The sequence below is a fragment of the Triplophysa dalaica genome, chromosome 3 (assembly GCF_015846415.1).
Source record: "Triplophysa dalaica isolate WHDGS20190420 chromosome 3, ASM1584641v1, whole genome shotgun sequence".
In the NCBI taxonomy this organism is placed as follows: Eukaryota; Metazoa; Chordata; class Actinopteri; order Cypriniformes; family Nemacheilidae; genus Triplophysa; species Triplophysa dalaica.
The window spans coordinates 6,205,327-6,226,843 of record NC_079544.1 but is presented as its reverse complement, the minus strand read 5'-3'; the positions used below and the strand labels follow the sequence as shown (position 1 = coordinate 6,226,843).

The window sequence follows — 21,517 nt, the reverse complement described above, 5'->3', positions numbered from 1 at the left end:
GTGTATTTATTTAGTGGAATAAAACGCACACTGCTGCTAGTTTCCTTCACAATAATTGTCGAGGTCTCAAATATAAGGCCCACAGGAAACTACATCTGGAGATGACCTGTACATTTTTAAGTATAACTTTAAATTTAACACAAAATTAGACATTTTGTGTATTTATTTAGTGGAATTAAACGCACACTGCTGCTATTTTCCTTTACAATAATTGTTGAAGTCTCAAACATAAGGCCCACAGGAAACTACATCTGGAGATGACCTGTACATTTTTAAGTATAACTTTAAATTTAACACAAAATTAGACATTTTGTGTATTTATTTAGTGGAATTAAACGCACACTGCTGCTATTTTCCTTTACAATAATTGTTGAAGTCTCAAACATAAGGCCCACAGGAAACTACATCTGGAGATGACCTGTACATTTTTAAGTATAACTTTAAATTTAACACAAAATTAGACATTTTGTGTATTTATTTAAATGGAATAAAACGCACACTGCTGCTAGTTTCCTTCACAATAATTGTTGAAGTCTCAAATATAAGGCCCACAGGAAACTACATCTGGAGATGACCTGTACATTTTTAAGTAAAACTTTAAATTTAACACAAAATTAGACATTTTGTGTATTTATTTAAATGGAATAAAACGCACACTGCTGCTAGTTTCCTTCACAATAATTGTTGAAGTCTCAAATATAAGGCCCACAGGAAACTACATCTGGAGATGACCTGTACATTTTTAAGTAAAACTTTAAATTTAACACAAAATTAGACATTTTGTGTATTTATTTAAATGGAATAAAACGCACACTGCTGCTAGTTTCCTTCACAATAATTGTTGAAGTCTCAAATATAAGGCCCACAGGAAACTACATCTGGAGATGACCTGTACATTTTTAAGTATAACTTTAAATTTAACACAAAATTAGACATTTTGTGTATTTATTTAGTGGAATAAAACGCACACTGCTGCTAGTTTCCTTCACAATAATTGTTGAAGTCTCAAATATAAGGCCCACAGGTAATGCCCACAGGAAACTACATCTGGAGATGACCTGTACATTTTTAAGTATAACTTTAAATTTAACACAAAATTAGACATTTTGTGTATTTATTTAGTGGAATAAAACGCACACTGCTGCTATTTTCCTTCACAATAATTGTTGAAGTCTCAAATATAAGGCCCACAGGAAACTACATCTGGAGATGACCTGTACATTTTTAAGTAAAACTTTAAATTTAACACAAAATTAGACATTTTGTGTATTTATTTAGTGGAATTAAACGCACACTGCTGCTATTTTCCTTTACAATAATTGTTGAAGTCTCAAACATAAGGTCCACAGGAAACTACATCTGGAGATGACCTGTACATTTTTAAGTATAACTTTAAATTTAACACAAAATTAGACATTTTGTGTATTTATTTAGTGGAATTAAACGCACACTGCTGCTATTTTCCTTTACAATAATTGTTGAAGTCTCAAACATAAGGTCCACAGGAAACTACATCTGGAGATGACCTGTACATTTTTAAGTATAACTTTAAATTTAACACAAAATTCGACATTTTGTGTATTTATTTAGTGGAATTAAACGCACACTGCTGCTATTTTCCTTTACAATAATTGTCGAAGTCTCAAATATAAGGCCCACAGGGAACTACATATGGAGATGACCTGTACATTTTTAAGTATAACTTTAAATTTAACACAAAATAAGACATTTTGTGTATTTATTTAGTGGAATTAAACGCACACTGCTGCTATTTTCCTTTACAATAATTGTTGAAGTCTCAAACATAAGGTCCACAGGAAACTACATCTGGAGATGACCTGTACATTTTTAAGTATAACTTTAAATTTAACACAAAATAAGACATTTTGTGTATTTATTTAATGGAATAAAACGCACACTGCTGCTAGTTTCCTTCACAATAATTGTTGAAGTCTCAAATATAAGGCCCACAGGGAACTACATCTGGAGATGACCTGTACATTTTTAAGTAAAACTTTAAATTTAACACAAAATAAGACATTTTGTGTATTTATTTAGTGGAATTAAACGCACACTGCTGCTATTTTCCTTTACAATAATTGTTGAAGTCTCAAACATAAGGCCCACAGGAACTACATCTGGAGATGACCTGTACATTTTTAAGTATAACTTTAAATTTAACACAAAATAAGACATTTTGTGTATTTATTTAGTGGAATTAAAGGCACACTGCTGCTAGTTTCCTTCACAATAATTGTTGAAGTCTCAAATATAAGGCCCACAGGAACTACATATGGAGATGACCTGTACATTTTTAAGTATAACTTTAAATTTAACACAAAATTAGACATTTTGTGTATTTATTTAGTGGAATTAAAGGCACACTGCTGCTAGTTTCCTTCACAATAATTGTTGAAGTCTCAAATATAAGGCCCACAGGAAACTACATATGGAGATGACCTGTACATTTTTAAGTAAAACTTTAAGTTTAACACAAAATTAGACATTTTGTGTATTTATCTAGTGGAATAAAACGCACACTGCTGCTATTTTCCTTCACAATAATTGTTGAAGTCTCAAATATAAGGCCCACAGGAAGCTTACAGACGCCTACTGGACTAACCATTTATTTACCCATTTACATTTGGCAAAACACATACAGTATGTACATCATTTCCGTGCCATTTATTTACAAAAACGTATAGTGCAAGTATTGTAAACACATGATCAGTAACAACAGAGACCAGTAAATAAAAGAATGATTTAATAGATTATTTCTCTGTTTCAAAAGACATATTGTACACAAATTATTTTTAAACGTCCAAACATATAAGAGTAGTTGTGCCTGCCTTGCTTTACTACAGTTTAAGTCCAACAGACAGCCAGACGGACCCCTGCTTGAAACCTGGACAGCCACAAAACCATTTCATACACCCTCTTATAGGCAAGTCCCAGTTTCACACTGGGAGCACGCTCATGAAAAAGAAAAACAAGGGCCAGCATTAACAGCAAATCTATTTAAAAATCAAAAATATAGCATATTTCTATCTGTGACAAGCGTGGTGCAGAGGAAAATGACGAAACAGATGAAAATAATAAGACAAAAACCTAAATCAATCAAACAAACACAAATCTCAGAGATGAATCTCTGAAATCACAGCCTTTAGCAAACCTGCAGAGTTCAGAAATCCCAGAAGATTTTGCAACTGGCACTCGTGAGCAAGTGCAAAGAATGCGTGTCTGCAAACATGTATGTGCTGAACATGGGTGATCAGAATCGGCCATCAACGGCGGTACACCCCAAATGCAACAAAACTAAAAAAGATGGTAATGCCCACGAGCGAGGCCGTGGCAGGTGCGGTGAAGAACTGCCGGTACTGAATTTGAAAATACCAGAGCACAGAGAGCATAAAAACAAACAGAGGCACCATGAGGCTGCCAACGTTAAGTGCCACATGCACCTGATCAGCGGCACGTGCCCCTGCGGGGATCGCTCGTGTGGCATGCTGCGAGATGTGGCAGTGCAGAACACTGTTGTCAGCCAGGTTGAGAGACACCAACGTCTGTGTATCGTCCTGAAGGAGCTGGCCCTGGTAAATCAGACGTACCTGGTGCTCCTGTCCAGCAAAATAAGTCCTGAAAATGCAATCAGACACACGTTTAGATTATAAACACACACAGATTGATCATACTGCATCTGTTAACCAGTTTTGTCACTCATTTCACTTACATAACCTCTTCTCTGTTTAGGTCTCACCATAACAAAACGCAAAACATTCTGTACGGGTAAATTAGCATTTACCTCCCAAATCAAACATTTGGAGGAAATCTAGAATACTTCTCTGACCTGAAACGTCTTTCTTGCACACAGTCCATCAAAATACGAACAGTCAATTAATATGAAAAGCATCGGAAACATTGAAAATATCTTGACAAATCATTGAATAGTTTGTGCAATGTTTTGACTCAAACAAACAAAAGCAGTCTTCCCATAAACTTTTCCATGACCTTTTTCTTTACGCAAAGCTTCATTCAGCTACTGCAAGCATTGACACCCACACAGTAAATGCATCATATTTCCAGCAAATGTCAGAGAACCTTATTTCCAGATCTCTCTGAGTCTACTAGAATGGTTACTAGGCATGGGCATTTTGGTAATTTTGTGCAATGACTCAAGCGATAAATCAAACAGGTACCCAGGGATCCATCGGTGTTGTTTTATGGTTGGTCTATGTCAGTGATCTAAAACTCAATTCCAGGAGGGCCACGGCTTTTGCTCCAACCCTATTTAAACACATCTGATTTAGCTAATCAAGGTCTTCAGGATTACTAGAAAGTAAATCTAATTATGAGATGATAAGTTTTATTCCAAGTATTCAATATATATTAGTCACCAATAGTGACTCCCATATATAGTTTGTTTGGGGCATTTCTGACTGCAAATTAATTTATCACCAATGATACTTACTGGTGTGCATAAGAAACCGAGTACGCACGTTTGATAAAAACAAATTTTATTGAACTTAGACTTCTTTAAATATAGAACCTTTTCTGCGGACTGTTGATGAATGAGACCCCAGGAAGTTAGTGGCGCAATACATGAGGCTATAAACAGACTACACCACAGTTGCTTGATATCAATGTCACAACCACCTACCCTCTAACATCTCTTTCAAACTTTATAAAAAAACATGTTTCCTGATAAATAACTACTCTGTGAATCATCATAAATCTTGTTAGCAACCATCATTTTATAGAAAAAACTTTTAAAAAGATCACGAGTTGGCATTGTGGTAATCCAAGCGAGATTTATGTTGTAGAATTAAAAAACAATAAAATATGCTTTTGTTAACCATTGACCTTATTTCAGGCCTTTAATCAAAAGGTATTTTTTAAGTCATTGTCGGATCTTGCATATAAAAATACATCATTCCTGCACTCTTTATTGGTTATGGCCCAGTGGCACACTAACTGATGAACTGCAAAACAGCAAGAAGTTCATGTACTAGTGTATATGGATGATTTCATCATCAATCTTTGTTGTTACCTCCGAGTACCCTTGTACTTGGTTTCACTTTTCTGATTGAAACATAGTGGCACACATTACATCTGAGAAAGAATTGAAAAAAGGTCTCTGGATGGCAAAAGTGTGTGGGCTGTTACCAACGTTTTCTTTGCACAAGCTTTTTTATTGATTGACAAAAATGTGTATGTTGCCTAGTGACAATTTATTCACCAAGGATAAACCCATACACATAAATTATAAAAAAAAATGCACAAAATGTCTATTTTAGACAGAAGCCGTTTGACACAATCCATCTAACATACTGTCTTAAAAGAAACATTTGTCACGAAAATGTTAACACTACCTTTTTTATTTGCTCACCTTTTAATGTAACCAATTGTGTCTTGAGGATTCACTTGCGCCGCCCTCTCCGTATCATTCAAGAACTTCAGCCTGAGCACCATGTTTCTTTGGGTGTCGTTCGGTGCCTCTTCCGCCGAAGGCTGCGTGGCATTTGGGGTACCGCCCGGGGTCAAAAAAGAGGGACCCGCTGCCTCTCGATGTCTCAAACCATCCCTCCCAATCTCCGCTTCCTCCAGAAGCCCCTCCTCACCTCCTCCTGCCGTACTGACATCTGGGCTCTGCCCCTGCGCTCCTGCTTCAGTTCCAGGCTCATTCTTATCGTTTTCCCTGACATGGCCGGCCGTCGTGTCCGTGTTACCTGGGGGGAGTGGCTCCTGGGTGTCAGTCTCTGTGGAGGGGGCGGTCCCTGGGCTAGGTGAGAGCAGGTGTTCAGGGGGTTCGACAGTGTGAGTGGAGGCCCAGGCCAGAACCAGGATGAGCACCAGGAAAACCACTCCAAAGAGCAGGGTGACCTCATCACCCACCCCCTCTATTAGAGCCATCCTGGTCTGCTGTGTCCTGGACTAAGGCAACTTCAAACTAGGCACCTATAGCACATGTTAACAATTACTGGTTTTATTTATGAATTTACTGTAGAGAAGATCATATGAGGTGGGGGTTTTAAAACATAATACTGTGAATGTAAAAACTCGCGGACACAGTTAATAGGAACAAGTTTCCCACAGAAGCGAGTACACCCCTCACATTTTAGTAAATATTTTATTATATCTTTACAAGTGACAACACTGAAGAAATGACAAGTTGCTATAATGTAAATCTGTGAGCGTACAGCTTGTATTAAAGTGTAAATCTGCTGTCCCCTGAAAATAACTCTACACACAGCCATTGATGTTTAAACAGCTGGTAACAAAAGTGAGTACCCCCTAAGTGAAAATGTACAAAATAGGCCCAAAGTGTCAATATTTTGTGCGGCCACCATTATTTTCCAGCACTGCCTTAACCCTCTTGGGCATGGAGTTCACGAGAGCCTCACACAGGTTGCCACTGGAGTCCTCTTCCTCTCCTCCATGAGGACATCAAGGAGCAGGTGGATGTTTGAGACCTTGGGCTCCTCCACCTTCCGTTTGAGGGTGCACCACAGATGCTCAATAGGGTTAAGGTCTTCACCTTTACCCTCAGCTTCTTTAACAAGGCAGTGGTCGTCTTGGGAGGTGTGTTCGGGGTTGTTATGTTGGAATACTGCCCTGCGAGCACAGCCTCCAAAGGGAGGGGATCATGCTCTGCTTCAGTATGTCACAGTACATGTTGGCATTCATGGCTCCCTCAATGAACTGCAGCTCCCTATCGCCGGTGGCACTCATGCAAACCCAGACCATGACACTCCCACCACCATGCTCGACTATAGTCAAGAACCACTTGTCTTTGTACTCCTCGCCTGGTCCCTTGACAGCATCTGAACCAAATAGGTTCATCTTTGTCTCATCGGATAACAGGACATGGTTCCAGTAATACATGTCCTTAGTCTGCTTGTCTTGAGCAAACTGTTTGAGGGCTTTTTTGTGCATCATCTTTAGAAGATTTGATGCAGTGTGTGGCGTATGGTCTGAGCAATGACAGGCTAACCCCCACCCCTTCAACCTCTGCGGCAATGCTGACAGCACTCAAAACGTCTATATCCCGAAGACAACCTTTGGATATGATGCAGAGCATGTGAACTCAACTTCTTTGGTCGACCCTGGCGAGGGCTGTTCTGAGTGGAACATGTAATTGGGCCCAAATTACACTTAGGGGTGTACTCACTTTTGTTGCCAGTTGTTTAGACATTATTGGATGCGTGTCGAGTTATATTAAGGGGAAAGCAAAATGACACTGTTATACAAGCTGTACACTCACTACTTTACATTGTAACAAAGTGTAATTTCTTCAGTGTCGTCACATTAAAAGATATAATAGAATATTTACACAAATATGAGGTGTGTACCCACTTCTGTGAGATACTCTATGTAAACACACATTAACTATGTAAGCAAATCGAGTTTCAGTGTAATCCTTTAAACTGTTACCTGCATAAGCTGCAACCTTTGAACGCACGCACGCACGTGGGTGGTCTCACAGACACTTTCCCCAGTTTAACTGTAAGTGTCAGCATGTTTCTAGCCATATGACAACTACTTTAAAGGAGAACCCCAAAATACACTTCATTTGCAGCGATTGTACACGGTTGTAATGGGACACACCAACTAAAGGTGATTTAAATCGCGAAAATCATAAAACATTATGTTAAATGACAAGCAACAGCAGGAAGCGAAGAACTAGTTACAGCCACGTAACTTAGACAGTACGTATGGAAAAGTTATAATCGACCAAAGTAATTTCAAATAAATAGCTTAGCAAGCATTAAGTTTAGCACGTTGTGTAATAGGTGTTTGTTGACGAACATCGGTTGTTGTTGGTAAATTATGATGTGTGTGTGACTGTAAAGCGCATTGCTACATCTCGAGCGCAGCTAACACGAGCTCAGCACAGCTGCTAATGCTGTCGCGTCCTATCTAAACATGTCCACGAGGTAAACTGCAGTAAGACTTAATAAAAGCTGTGAGAGGTTACGGAAAAATCAACTTACCGTTGACATATCACATCGTATGATGGTCCATGATTCGCACCGTTTTACGTCTGCGCTTCCTGATCTCTGGCAGTAGACGGCGATGCCGAAAAGGCCACTTCCGGTTAAACATGAGACGTCAAAATAAAAGTTCATTGGCTTAAGTTCATTGTCACATAACATCCTTTCTAGGGAGCACATTTTTAAGTGAACTGCTCCTACTAATGACTGGAATTAAATCATTTCTCCCTGAAATACTAATTAAGCTTCATTTGTAAGAATATGCATTACATAGTCTATATGCTTTCAACCACTTTTATAAACATAAACTATTTTTTTTAATTAATTCATTTTGTTCATGTCGTTTGTAGAGATTTCTCTTTGTTGTCAAAATATTATATTATTAAGACCTATGGAGTTATTGAGGAGGCAGTTTATTAATTGCATGCATTTTTGTTTTCAGAAATCTCTTAATAAGCCGATGTTTAATCGGCTAAATTTTATAAAGAGTTTCACTTCTATTGTCTGCATGGTCAAGGTTGAAAAGGGTTTTAAGAAGTAACGTTAAATAATAAGGATTAATGCAATTTTATTCACAGTGAAAATACTGAACGATTTAAATATATTGATCAAGAAATTGCGTATTACTTTTTTGAAGTAATTTACCCAACCTGTGTTGGGCAGCTCTGAAGTGACGCTGTGGTGCCTCTATATTATTATGCTACTAGACTTAATCTTAATTTGTTGTCTTTTGTGTCTCTCCTTCACACACAGATGTCTAGATGTGCCGGACACAAAAGAGCAATTCAGAGCTGCCACTAGCACCTGATCAGACTCTGTTAGACTGAAGACTGAATTAAGGTCTCCAATTGTTAGTGACCAGACATCATTAAACTCGTTATAGTCTTTTTATCATAGCGCAATGAACTTGGAGATCTCAATATTCTACGTTTGATTAAATATATTATCATCAGCCTCATTAAACTTGCTCTTCTAAAGTGTTAAGAAAAACTAAAGACAAAAAGGTTTTTTTTGCTTTTTAATTTGTAATAATCTTTTTTATATAGATATTTTAATATGTATATATAAACATACACAGACATTCACTCACACAATCCACTTACACTCACTTCCCATAATAAATTATGTTCCCCTCTAAAGAAAGAGCAAAGCAAATGCACACAGAGAAAGTGGCATATGAATGACTCGCACAAAATAAGTATTTCATATGAATAAGATCTCAGATTACAAGATCTTTATGCTTTTATAAATGGATTAAAGCAAGGCCTGAAGAAATTGAATAATCTATCACTGTTTTAGTTGAAAACAAATATGCATGTTTTGTAAACTTTAATATCTGGATAGACGGTTGCCTTTCATAGTCGCTACGACAAAAATTACCGATTGTTGTCAGCCCAGACAAACCCAATGGATCAAGGCCTTTCTACTAATGAAATTACCTTTATTTTAAAACTGAAGTTAAATTTGACTTGTTTTATCACACAAAAATTGAATTGACGATTACAATGACAGCAGCTCCATAATCTAAAGGCACACTCTAAAAACTCAACATTCTCCAACACAGGAGAGATGAAAATTATTTAATTATTATCCTACAGTCAACTGGGTGCATTGCTTTTCGCTCATGACGCCAACGTTGACAAACTTTCTGAGAAAATAAAATGTGTAACTATAACCCTTCCCTACATATTAGAACTTCTGTACATTCCTTTTTCCATTCTTTAGCTTTATATAGTTAACATCCAATAGAATCATAAGACTTAACGGTCCCATCTATTTTTAATATACATCCATAGTTCTTTCAGGTTTAAAATCTTTATGGCTGCATCTGAAATAAAGGAATTCAAACAGCTCATCACCAGACCACTCCACACTTGTGTTTGCACCAAGTGCACTAGCAAAAAATATATTATATTCCATACTTTCCCCAAAAGACACTGCACATGAACACATCAAAAAGAGATGTGCGAATACAAAAGAAATAGCTGGGGAACATATAATAATGAACAACTAACCTCTCTCATCCCTTAGTGATCATACCAATGACCAAATATACCAAAACACTCGCTCTGGACAAAACATAAACATTTCAGAAGTGCTACTGTATTTTTTTGATATAAGTATACTGAGAAGGATAAATATTTCCCTCCACATGACAGAAATGGCGCTTCATAATTGGCTGAGGGAAGTATTGTGTCATCCTACCACATACTACATAATATGATATACCTTTGAAATTTGCCCAGAGATCTCAATCTATAGTTAAAGAACTAATATAACACCCACCCAGATTCCTCGTGTCCACAGATGTTGTCCTGAAAACAAGGACTGATCACATCCCATGCGTAACAAACACGCATACATACAGACACTCACATACACACGTACACAAAAGTCTTTCTGAAAGCAACAAAACCTCTTGAAACTGTTGCACATGCTCTCTGAAGCACACAAACACACTCTCTTTCCATTGATGATGTCATAAAGGAATTTCCAGCAGCTTTTTGTGTAGGTACTGCTTTACTTCCTCTATCCCGTTCAGCTTCTCCAGTTCCAGATAGGGCAGCTGCAAAGAACATAAGAAACAAACAACAACAGTTTACCTATCTGACAAAAAATGCTTTGATATACTACACAGTTTTTAGTAGCAATATCATTTTTTTGTATTGGAATCCCATGTAGATACAAACATATAAAGCCGTGGAAAAATTAAAAGCCCACTTTAAATGTTCATTTAATCATAATTTCTAGATGTTTTGTGTCCATTCTAGTCCAGTTTTTGTTAAATCCTCGGGAGTGAGAAAGTCATCCGACAAAAATGTGAATGATTGACAGAATGACAAGACGCATGAAAACTGTGAGAAAAACCAAGGTTATCATTATCAAATCAAGGCAAATAGAAACTATATTTTATATTTGCATGTAGTAGTAGTTCAGAGAATGAAAAAATATATACTTTTTACCATAACACATACCTGTAAATAGAAAATAATTTTGAAATGGTCTCTTACATTTTTCCAGTGGCTGTATATACACTCACTTAAAGGATTATTAGGAACACCTGTTCAATTTCTCATTAATGCAATTATGGTGGTGGTGTAATGGTATGGGGGATGTTTTCTTGGCACACTTTAGGCCCCTTAGTGCCAATTGGGCACCTTGCAGCCTTGCATGGACATAGCAGAAGTGCATCAATACATGCCCCCCCCCACCTGAGCAACCAGAACAGTTCCTGATGCGTACAAGATCAAATTAAAAGATCTGAAGATACATGCAGATTGGGAGGAGATGGGGTGGAGGTGGATTTTAGTTGCAACACGATTAAGCGTTGATAAGGAGCAAAGAAATGCAACTCAAATAGGAAGCAATCTAGTGTGTGTTGTATGACTATTGGTTAACATTGATTAGCTGCACCTGATGCAAGCTGAATTCATGTGACCTGCCAGAACTAACTCAATTTAAACTATTACGGTACAATGACATATGTATTTTAATGTGTTTGTCATCTTCTACATAAATCAATATCATAAGAGTCCATATGAAACTTATGAAAATTTGTGTTCACCTGCAGTATCACGTAACCCAGTAACAGCAGGTGTCGGTCTCTCATTGCCCTGGATCCCACCAGCACATCAGAATTATGGCAATAATGCCATTTATCATTCACAGACATTATAACCCTGCATATGAGAAAGGGCAGAAAATACGACAATAAGCAAACACTTTCATTCCTTAATATTCCTCAAACCTGCATGACTTTTGTTCTTGTGCAGAACACAAAAGAAGATATTTTAAAGGCCTCTGGTAACCAAACAGCATTGACTTTCATTGTTTGGACACAAAACCCGAGACATTTCTCAAAATATCTTCTTTTGTGTTCCACAGACGACACAGTCAAATACACAGACTAACCTCTTCACTTGTTCTCCTGATGTCCGCTCAGCTTCTGGGTTGTCTGTGTTGTGAAGCTGCATTGGAGAACTGGCCACTACGTCGCTCTCGCTACTCTCCGGGTACGACACGCCTTCATAAAACGTTGTGATCTCACAGTCCGGCCCCGGGTTTGCTCCTGCCGTGGTGGCAGCACCCCCCTCATCCTCCAGGATTTTTCCAATGGAGAACTGAAAGAGAGAGTCTTGCGGGGCGACCGTCCCTGGAACAGAAGGTCCTGCCTGGGTCAGGCAGTCTGATGGGCTACTTAGAGTAGAGCTGTCCTGGCTCTCTAGGGAGTGCTCCTTGGCTAGGGTAGAGTAATAATCAGAAGTTGTGTAGTATGGGTTGTAGTCGAGCGGTACCGTTCCATTAGGGCCGACCCTTGGAGCACCTGCTGTTGCCACCGAGGGGCGTATGTGAGCGGAGAGGAAGACAGGCTCCTCGCCTGCTCGTTTTTCGCCCTCTTCCTCTAGTGAAGGAGCGAAGGGAGAAAACTTCTTGAAGTCAGTAGTGAGAGCAGCGACAGAGGCAGAACCTTCAGGAGATTTGAGGTTTAGCGCTACACACGGGGTTGAACCTGCAGTTAATGATGCTGCCGATGTTCTGATCGGGAGAACGCGGCCAGTGCTATCGATCCACAGCAGGAAATCTGGAGTAAGATTTACATTTACATTTAGGCATTTGGCAGACGCTTTTATCCAAAGCGACTTACATTGCGTTATCCTATACATTTTACATAGGTATTTGCAATCGCCTGGGATCAAGCCCACAACCTTGCGTTGTTAACGCAGTGCTCTTACCACTGAGCTACAGGAAAGCTATGAGATAAGATATGACTTTTAGATACATGCATAGATCTTGACAAAAGACATTTGTAAGTGTGGTGTCACATTATAAAAAGAAAATAACCTGTGTAATATCCTGGTGCAAGAACCTCATCTTGTTTGTAGCCGTGCTCGCCGACAAGCTGCCGGAGCGCCTCTGCAACCAGACCTTTATAACTGAAATATAAACAAAACACTCTCAGCTCTTTTCCAATACATTTTATAAATACAAGTCATTTTTTACGTTTAATATTTGAATATGTTGAAAATGTAGTGCTTTTATACTTTCACTGAAGTATTTTCCCTTAAAAATTCTAGTTGAGCAAAAGTAAGAAAGTACAAAATTTTTTATGCACTTGAGTATTAAAGTAAAAAAACACTTAAATTGAATTTAAACACTTATGAAATGTTGTGGAGTGTGATATATGATTTATAATGTAGGGAAGTAAAATGTTCCAAAGTAAAAACTATAGATCCACTGGTACACAAGCTATGTATCGGTAAACTTCTCCACCGATACCGATAGACGATTATTCAGAGTGATATCTGCTGATTCTGAAGATTAAATCAATATTTCTTACATTTCTGAATGTTATTAATTAATATCATGACTGTTTATATTGAACAGGCATTGTTTCTTAACCTTTTCTATACACAGAGCACAAATTCATTGCATTTTCCTGTCCAACCTTTGACTGGCAGGATATATCGGCCCTGATCATAGACTGTTTTTAAACTATCTTCCGATAGTCGAAGTGTGAAAATGTGCTTTCATCAACAAATACCAATTAGGAAAAGCACTTGAAAATGTACCTGAGTAGAGTTTAAATACTTAAGTACTGTCCACCTTTGTCTAGAAGTTTACACATTTACAAAAAGCTTACAAATGGCCTGAAAGCTCTGCTGTTCTGACCGAGTGAGGATGGATGTATACAGTTTCTCACCTGTATTTGCGATTCACCTCATCTGCAGTTAATGCATGGTCAAACATGAGCACTTTATGGGTGTCCTGAAGGCGAGGTCCAGTGTAGTCCCTGTACTCCAACTCTACAGCTGCATCCAGCAGTGAAAGATAGCGACGTACAATCAGGGCATAAGGGCTGTCTACACAGCAACACAAAACACAAGTTCTTGAATTTAATCAGATTTTTTTAAACTTTAAAGATACTGTTTGTATTGTTTTCAATACAGTAAATACTCTTATGCCAATGCTTTAAAATATGGTAAACTATGGACAGTAAAAAACTAATGCAACGGTTTCCAGACTATGAGGTGCCCCCGGTGGCCAGTAGTGGTAGGACAGGGGGCCATGGCACAGGGTAAACCAAACTTTTCAATTAAGTTATAGATTTTATTGCCATGGCCATTGCCACTGTCAGACATAAACACACCTGTAAACATTATCTAATGTGGATTTAAAATGTATTTTTAAAAGGAATGTTTACATAATCTTATCTTACTTTATATGTATATGGGTCAATGACAAATAAGGTTTTCAAGAAAAAAAAAAAAAAATTAAGCAAAACAGTTTGAAAATGTATTTTTATGTCCAAAAAAATGTATTGTGTTGATTTATATTGGTTTTACAGCATTTTAGGGAGCATTAGTTCATTATTAAACAAGATTTCTGATTTTACCTCCCAGAAAATGTCAGGTGGTGCGACCATATATTAATTTAAAATAATATACATTTAATGTATTTAGCACTGAGTATTTTTCCCCTCATATATAAGAAATTTAACATAAAATCATGCCAAAATATTTTATTAAGAATTTTATTGACAAAATTAACATTTATTTCTCAGTTTTGTTCTCTGTTTGTATGTTCGGACGGTCGCACCACCTGACATTTTTGGTCTTTCAAACACCAAAACTCAAAAAATCTATTGAATTTCAATAAAATGAAAAGGGTTTCTTATAAAGGACATATTGTAGATCCATTTGATATATGACATGTATTTATTCAAATTCTTTTTAGGAAAATAATGAATTTGGACACAAAAAATACATGTCACGTCATTGACCCATATATGATATATAATAAAAGCAATAAAAGCAATAACAGAAAATAAACTGTTAATATATTATTTTATATTATATTTAAAGAGATAAGCACTAATCTCACAAGCATCCCACCAATGCACCTGTAATATAGTTTGTATTGAAAACAGGTTTTAAGACTCACTGGTGACGTTACTGATGAATGGTGGAGAGAAGACACGGTGCAGTACGAGTCCAGGAAAATGACCTAGCTGGAACAGGGACATGAGGATGTTAACGGTGGCCAGCGGAGAGCTCAAAGCTTTTAACTCCAGCACCATCTCCAGCTTGGAGAAAAACTGAGCTTCGTTGGCAGGCCGATAACTCATACGACTGAATGGGAAAACAAGCTTTTGGATCACCTGGAGAGAGGAACAGATGCTGAATGATTACATGTACGATACATTGCTCATGTGAAATGTGTAAAATGCCCCCAGTAGTATGAAAATGGTCTAATACTACATCATGTCTCACCTTGCTGTCCAGGTATTCGCCCTTCTTGACTAAAAAGTCAGCGATGGTGTCCAGGAGGCGCGTCTCTCGGAGACGGTGGCGAGCGATGTATTTGGCTATGAGGGCCATGGTGTAAGGGGTTATACTATCAACCTTTTTAGGCAACTCCTCTGAAAAAAAGATAGTTTTGCTACAGGAGACTTGCAATATAAAGCCATTTGGAATACGAGTCACATGGAAGACCGCCATTAATAATGGCTTAAATTGTTTTCATCGACTTACCCGCAAGGCTGCTCACAAACTTCTCCTGTCTGTTCTGGTAGAAGAGGTGAGAGCTGAAGATAAGCTCAAGGCTCTTGTTGCTGGCCTCTCTGGCACATACTGACAGCATCTCATCCAGCAGAGCCATCTCATGGTCCCTCACGCTGCTGACGCTGGCCAGTGTGTGCTTAACCAACCGCAGGATCTTTCGGTTCACCACCAGCTGCTCCGGAGAGGCTCCGTCAGCCACCCTCAGCGCTCTCCATTTAGTGCGGTAGTAGGAGAGCAGGAGGAAGAGTGTCTGGGGGTGACGCTCCCGCTCGATGTTCTTTTCCAACCCGGCGAGACAAGACTCGATCAAAGGGTGCTGGCTGGACGGATGGAGCTTCATACTGCTGCTGAATACCATGGAAATGTCCTTTTGGTTAAACTGAGACAGGCGGGCTTGGGATTCTTCCTCCAGAACCTGAACGATCTGAGAGTCACTGGGCAGCCCTGAGAAACACAAAAGATTTGGGAAGAAAGAGAAGAAAGTTTGATTGTTCAAATATTACTATGAGATAATATCTCAAAACTACAGTTTAGTTGATGGTTAAAAAAGGTAAAATGCTTAAAGGGGACCTCAAAGTTCACAGAAAAGGAAGATATTCTCTTTAACAGAAATGCCTTTTTAAAGACTACGATAAACGGCTTGTTGGGACTAAAACAAACTTTTTGTTGGGTTACTGTCATCATGAATCCCAAAATTCTCATTGAGCCTGCCCCCTGGATAGGATAGGGTAAAGGGGGGACATCTCAACACACACAAGAGATAGACCAATCACAAAAGACTGGCACAGCTTGACCAATCAGAGCATTTCGGAAAGAAGGACTTCATACAACCAGGCAATCATCAGCCCTTTTTCTGAGAATCGAGATGACTGTGTAAAACGCAGGTGAAATACGTTATATATAAAGCATTTTTTGAAAAAATCAAAACATGAACACCTATTGTTCAGCACATCATAAACATAATAAAGAAACTTTTAAAAAAGTTGGCAAAATAGGACCTAATAAGACTTATGATAATAAACTAGGGCTGCTCCATGTTAAAATGCATCCACACATTCACATTTGCATTCACATACATGTTTATATTTAAGAAAAATATATGAAAATGAAAAACATATATAAATATTTATAACCTTAATAATATATAAATATTAATATACAAATTCAGATATTTCCTAAATATGTACATGAATGTGTATGTGTGTATAAATACAAAATTACTATGCACTGTACACATACGTATATTATGTAAACAAGTTATTCTGGATGCGATTCATCGTTGAACAGCCGTATAATAAACATACAAGTTTTGTGTAATAATAATATATGTGCTTTAAAAATTGTCACTTACTAGCACTACAAAAGTAAATTAAAAAAGCCAATCAAAAATTACATTTAAAAATGATAATAAATGTTATTATATTATACATTATAATCATGAATTGTAAACAACTAAAAATTATACTAAAATAAATATTTTTTCTAATATAATACTCTAAATTGTTGCTGCCCCAGAATGATCTTCTGTACCAAAATATTAAAAACAATGATCAATGTGTGACATTTGCTTCATTAAACACCTTAAAATGAAAATTCTTTCATCATTTATCACCCTCATGATAATACGCCATTTCAAACCTAGGCTGGGTTTCCCGAACAACGACACAACTTGCTGGTTAACCACTATAGTACGATGCACCATTGAGGAAATTAAAGATGTAGTTACAACTGTTTCCCGAAACTGTAATAACTCTGTCAGAAATCAATCGTTTGAACCAAGTTGGTTCAGCAATCTACAGGTGGTGGAGTAATGACGTTTACTAATAAATACGTTCAGATCGAATTAATGTAACACTGCATTTAATGGCAAATTCTGTTGTCCTATTTTTGTTATCCGTTGTTTTATTTAACAATATTAAAAAAAAAACAGTGCTTGTATTTCCTTAAAAAACAAAAAGATATCAAATTAAATGTGTATATGTTTAGAATGCAATGCATGTTTCTTGCTTAGTTTGCTCAAAGGCATGATGCATGTAAGTCTACATGTCATAATTAAAAGGAACTATCCTTCTAACCACAGCTCTAGACCTGTAGTTCCAACCACGCAACTTTAGGATGCTGCTTGTGATTGATCGTAAGAGCGATTGTTTCGGGAAAAACTTGAATCGTTGAACTATGCTGGAACGAAGGAACCATTGTTGCCTAAGATGCAATTCACATTTTGCATCAAATCTGCATGGAAAACATGAGCCACACCGCTTTCTCAAGTCCTTGGGTGCCTACGTATCTACATTTAAAATAACGAACATACAAGACTTTCATTGTATGGACACGAAACCAAAATCTTCTTTTTTGTTCCATATACAAAGTCATATACAGGTTTTGAACCACATGAGGGTAAATGCATAACAAAATCATTTTTGTATCAATTCCTTTGAAATCTTATTTAATAAGATGAAATTGTAAAGTGGCAAACCCCTAAAACTTTACTTCTGGGTTTAAATTACATTATAAGCATTTTTTGTAGTGAGAGCCGAGTCCTTTTAACTACACTGTGTATATTTTAATCACAAATATACTCCAAATTTAAATTAAAAAATATTATGAACAATATTAACCTCAGGTACTGATCTAAACCTCAAGTACTCACCAAGGGCAGCAACAGCATAAAGGCAGTTTACAATGCTGAAGTTATCAAACTTGGAGCAGTCATTGACGATAGCATCACAGAGCGTCTGAAAATCCTGATTGTCCAGAATCTGTCGTATGGCGTTCTCCCCTGATCCTCCACCAGAAGATGTCGGCAAAGCCCCTTTACCCGCTCCTCCGGAGCCCGCTCCACTCCCTCCAGTCTGCTGCAGAACCAGAAGCTGACCGATCTTCTGCAGAGCGATGGGGTAATGATTGTGCGAGATCTTCCCTGGATTCTGCGTGACCCAGCGAAGAACTTCATCCACGGTGCGTGAGCGATCGATCAGCCGCTTCATGGTGAAGAAGGTGTCGTAGCTCATCTTCTCGTGGATGAAGTTCCACGTCTTCTTCTTGCTGTGGTGCAAATGCGCATGGGGTTGATAATGGGAAGGAGGGAAGTGGGCGACCTGCGGGTGCGTGTGGTAATGTTGGTGGGTCTGGTAATGTGCCCGATGGGCATCTAGACGTGCGTGATAAACAGGTGGGTAATTTGGAGGCTGATGGACATGAGGATGATGGGGAGGGAGGGGATGATGGTGGTTCTCCAGCATGGGTGGCCCGCCTCCTATCAGGCCGATGCGGCGGGCCGGTTTGCCTCCGCCGCCACTGTACATGCGTGCGGTGTACATACTAGCGAGGGCAACTGAAATCTGTAGGCGAGAAGGATGGTGGAGCAAGGAGAATCTCCTGCAGGTTAAGAGGCCGAAGCTAACTGGCAGCCCCAGCATGATATACGAGGTGGTCCGACTGTGAAGCTCAAGAGAACACTCCTACAAAAAGAAACAGTTTCTTTATTAATGACAGCATATTGCTGACTGTCTTTCATATTTATAGTCCACCGTACATATGTCAACTGTGGCTTTAGGGGTTTTACTATTAACATGCAACACTTTAGCCCTTAAAAAAACTCATCTCCACACTAATGAATCAGGCAAGAGGTGCTCTAGAAATAGACGGTAACTTGAGAATTGTCAGGCTGATGTGCCCTTTCCATCACAAGCTCTGATGAAGGTTTTCCGAACCTCACATCTGATATCTAAATTGAAGGGATACTTCAGGCTTGAATAAAAATGTCCCAATGTTTTACTTACCCTCAAGGCATCTCAAGTGAATGTCACTTTCTTCTTGAAGAATAATGCAGTCTGAGTTATAATACCACGTATTCTTTACATCTAAACTGTAGAATGGGGGGCAATTTTTGTAATCTCCAAAAATGCATCCATCAATCAAAGAACGGCTCGACACAGCTCTGTGTACTCAACACAAGCCGTCTGAAGCGAATCGACACGTTTGTTTAAGAGAAATATCCATATTGACAACTCTATTAACGATAATCTCTGTAAGTTTCTGTGATGGACACGGCATTTTTCATTTCCAGCCAAAAGAAACACCGCCTCCTCTGGGCGGGCGCTTTCATCACCATCATTTAGCGGAAAAACAAGCCTCTCGTTCGCCTGCAGCGGATGTTAAACATTATCATTTATAGGGTTGTCCATTAAGGATATTTCTCATAAACAACTGCAACGATTCGCTCTAGAAAACCTTTGTTAAGACCACAGAGCCGCGTCGAGCTGTTCTTTGATCGATGGAAGCACTATATTAAGCTTTAAAAAAGCCCCCCGCTTAGAAGTAAAAGTATACGTGGTATTATAACTCCGACTCCACATATATATATATAAATATATAGAGTCATATGCATTTAAGTTGCCTTGAGGGTAAGTAAAACATGGGAAAATATTGATTCAAGCCTAAAGCATTATACAACAATATATTTATCCAGTATTACAGGTGAAACTGGACCAACAACAAAAGAAGTAAATGATTTATGAAAAAGATGCCTTGTGGGTGGTGAACATGCATTATGAGTCTGATTCTTTAGACTTTTTATATTTTAAGTGCATCTGCTGCCCGTAGTGCGTCAATGGCTAGACTAATCACTATGGAAACACTGTTAACCTTTCATTACTCCATTACCAAAGCAAAAAGTTCACCTTAAAATGGCCAGTCTGTTATTCACCGTCATGATGTTGCTTTCCCTGTATAACCCAACACGATTTATTTAAAGCAGCACATCCAGGCTGTCCTTTTCCTTAGAAAATACCATGGCTGTCATCTTTAAATTGAACAAGAACCTAAATTTCGCTCGGTTCTTCTCACAAAACCATTGTATGACTTCACAACATAGGGAATATAGAGCGCGTTCATTTTGATTGATTCTTTCAGTGTATATAAAAGAGTGAAATGTTGGTATACAGTAACGTTACTATGACTTATGGTGTGTTACATGAATGCAAAAAGTCAGACAGGTTTGGAGCAACATGAGGGTGAGTGGTGACAGATTAAACCATATGGGATGAGACTTTCCTTTAAAAAGTTTAAAATCTCTCTGCACTTGAACAATGACAACTAAGACCTTTAGTTTAAGTAACAGACACTTCAAACACATCAAATGCATAGATAACATATATAGAATATGATGCAACTAAAGCGTTATTAAGAGCAGGCTTACATGTTTATCTCAGAAGATGACGCATGGATGCACGTGCAGGGTCAGGAGGATGAATTCAGTGGCATTGGAACTATTATTGCGCCTGATTATATCGATTTGGCTAGTTGTGCTGAACAGGGGTGTGAAATTAAAAAGTCGTCTTTATTAAAGCTTTTACGAAGTCAGACATGTCGCGAAAGAATGAAGTGAGCATCCCGTGAGGCCCCGGAAGAAGAGCAGAGCTGAGCTTTAGCTAACGAGCTACAGCACCGACGGCTTTCCAGTAAGTTTCGTGTCTGCCGTAGCTGCCTCTCTGTCACGAAACCCTCAACGTTATAAACCCCAGCTAATATTGTCCGTGAAAACGTGCGATCCGTACAGAAGCCAGCACGACATGCTTTGATCGACATGTAACACGTTACGTCCCTTTCCCCAGCTTGCTAAAGTCAGACAGCGCTTAACAACGTTTCTAAAGCTGGCTGTTCTGAACCATACCAGTCAGGATACAGATTCATACATGACGCTCATCTCCTGTCACACGTCTGTCAGGGCCTGTAACCTCTGTCTACACTACACTCCCCTCGCATTCCGCCAGTGGTCGTCCGCAGCCCCGGTGTCCACCATGTTCCCGGAAGTCAACAGAAGCAGACCGGAAACACGTGTCGAATTCTTGGCAGTTAAGTCAGTTGTATGACTTGTTTATTTTGTTCGAGTACTATCCAAAAATTCACATTAGAGTCACATTTAGAGTATAACAATAAAATACCACAACACCGAGACAGAAT

General features: G+C 38.4%; 2 protein-coding genes across 2 annotated transcripts; both read right to left on the bottom strand.

The window, feature by feature from the left end:
- Nucleotides 1-2,747: 2,747 nt before the first annotated feature.
- On the bottom strand, nt 2,748-8,095 carry tmub1 (transmembrane and ubiquitin-like domain containing 1). Its single transcript, XM_056740727.1, has 3 exons — nt 7,992-8,095; nt 5,387-5,955; nt 2,748-3,636 (listed from the first exon to the last, which is right to left on the bottom strand). The coding sequence occupies exons 2-3, from the start codon at nt 5,908-5,910 to the stop codon at nt 3,285-3,287; spliced, it is 876 nt and encodes a 291-aa protein (XP_056596705.1). The 5' UTR covers nt 5,911-5,955; nt 7,992-8,095; the 3' UTR covers nt 2,748-3,284.
- Nucleotides 8,096-8,998: 903 nt separating this feature from the next.
- Nucleotides 8,999-21,358, bottom strand: fastk (Fas-activated serine/threonine kinase). The gene is made up of 10 exons (XM_056744283.1): nt 20,754-21,358; nt 18,204-19,014; nt 15,524-15,997; nt 15,263-15,411; nt 14,934-15,150; nt 13,693-13,852; nt 12,834-12,925; nt 11,904-12,573; nt 11,557-11,671; nt 8,999-10,557 (listed from the first exon to the last, which is right to left on the bottom strand). Exons 2-10 carry the CDS (start codon nt 18,970-18,972, stop codon nt 10,471-10,473), a joined length of 2,733 nt encoding a protein of 910 aa, XP_056600261.1. The 5' UTR covers nt 18,973-19,014; nt 20,754-21,358; the 3' UTR covers nt 8,999-10,470.
- Between the last annotated feature and the right edge of the window lie 159 nt (nt 21,359-21,517).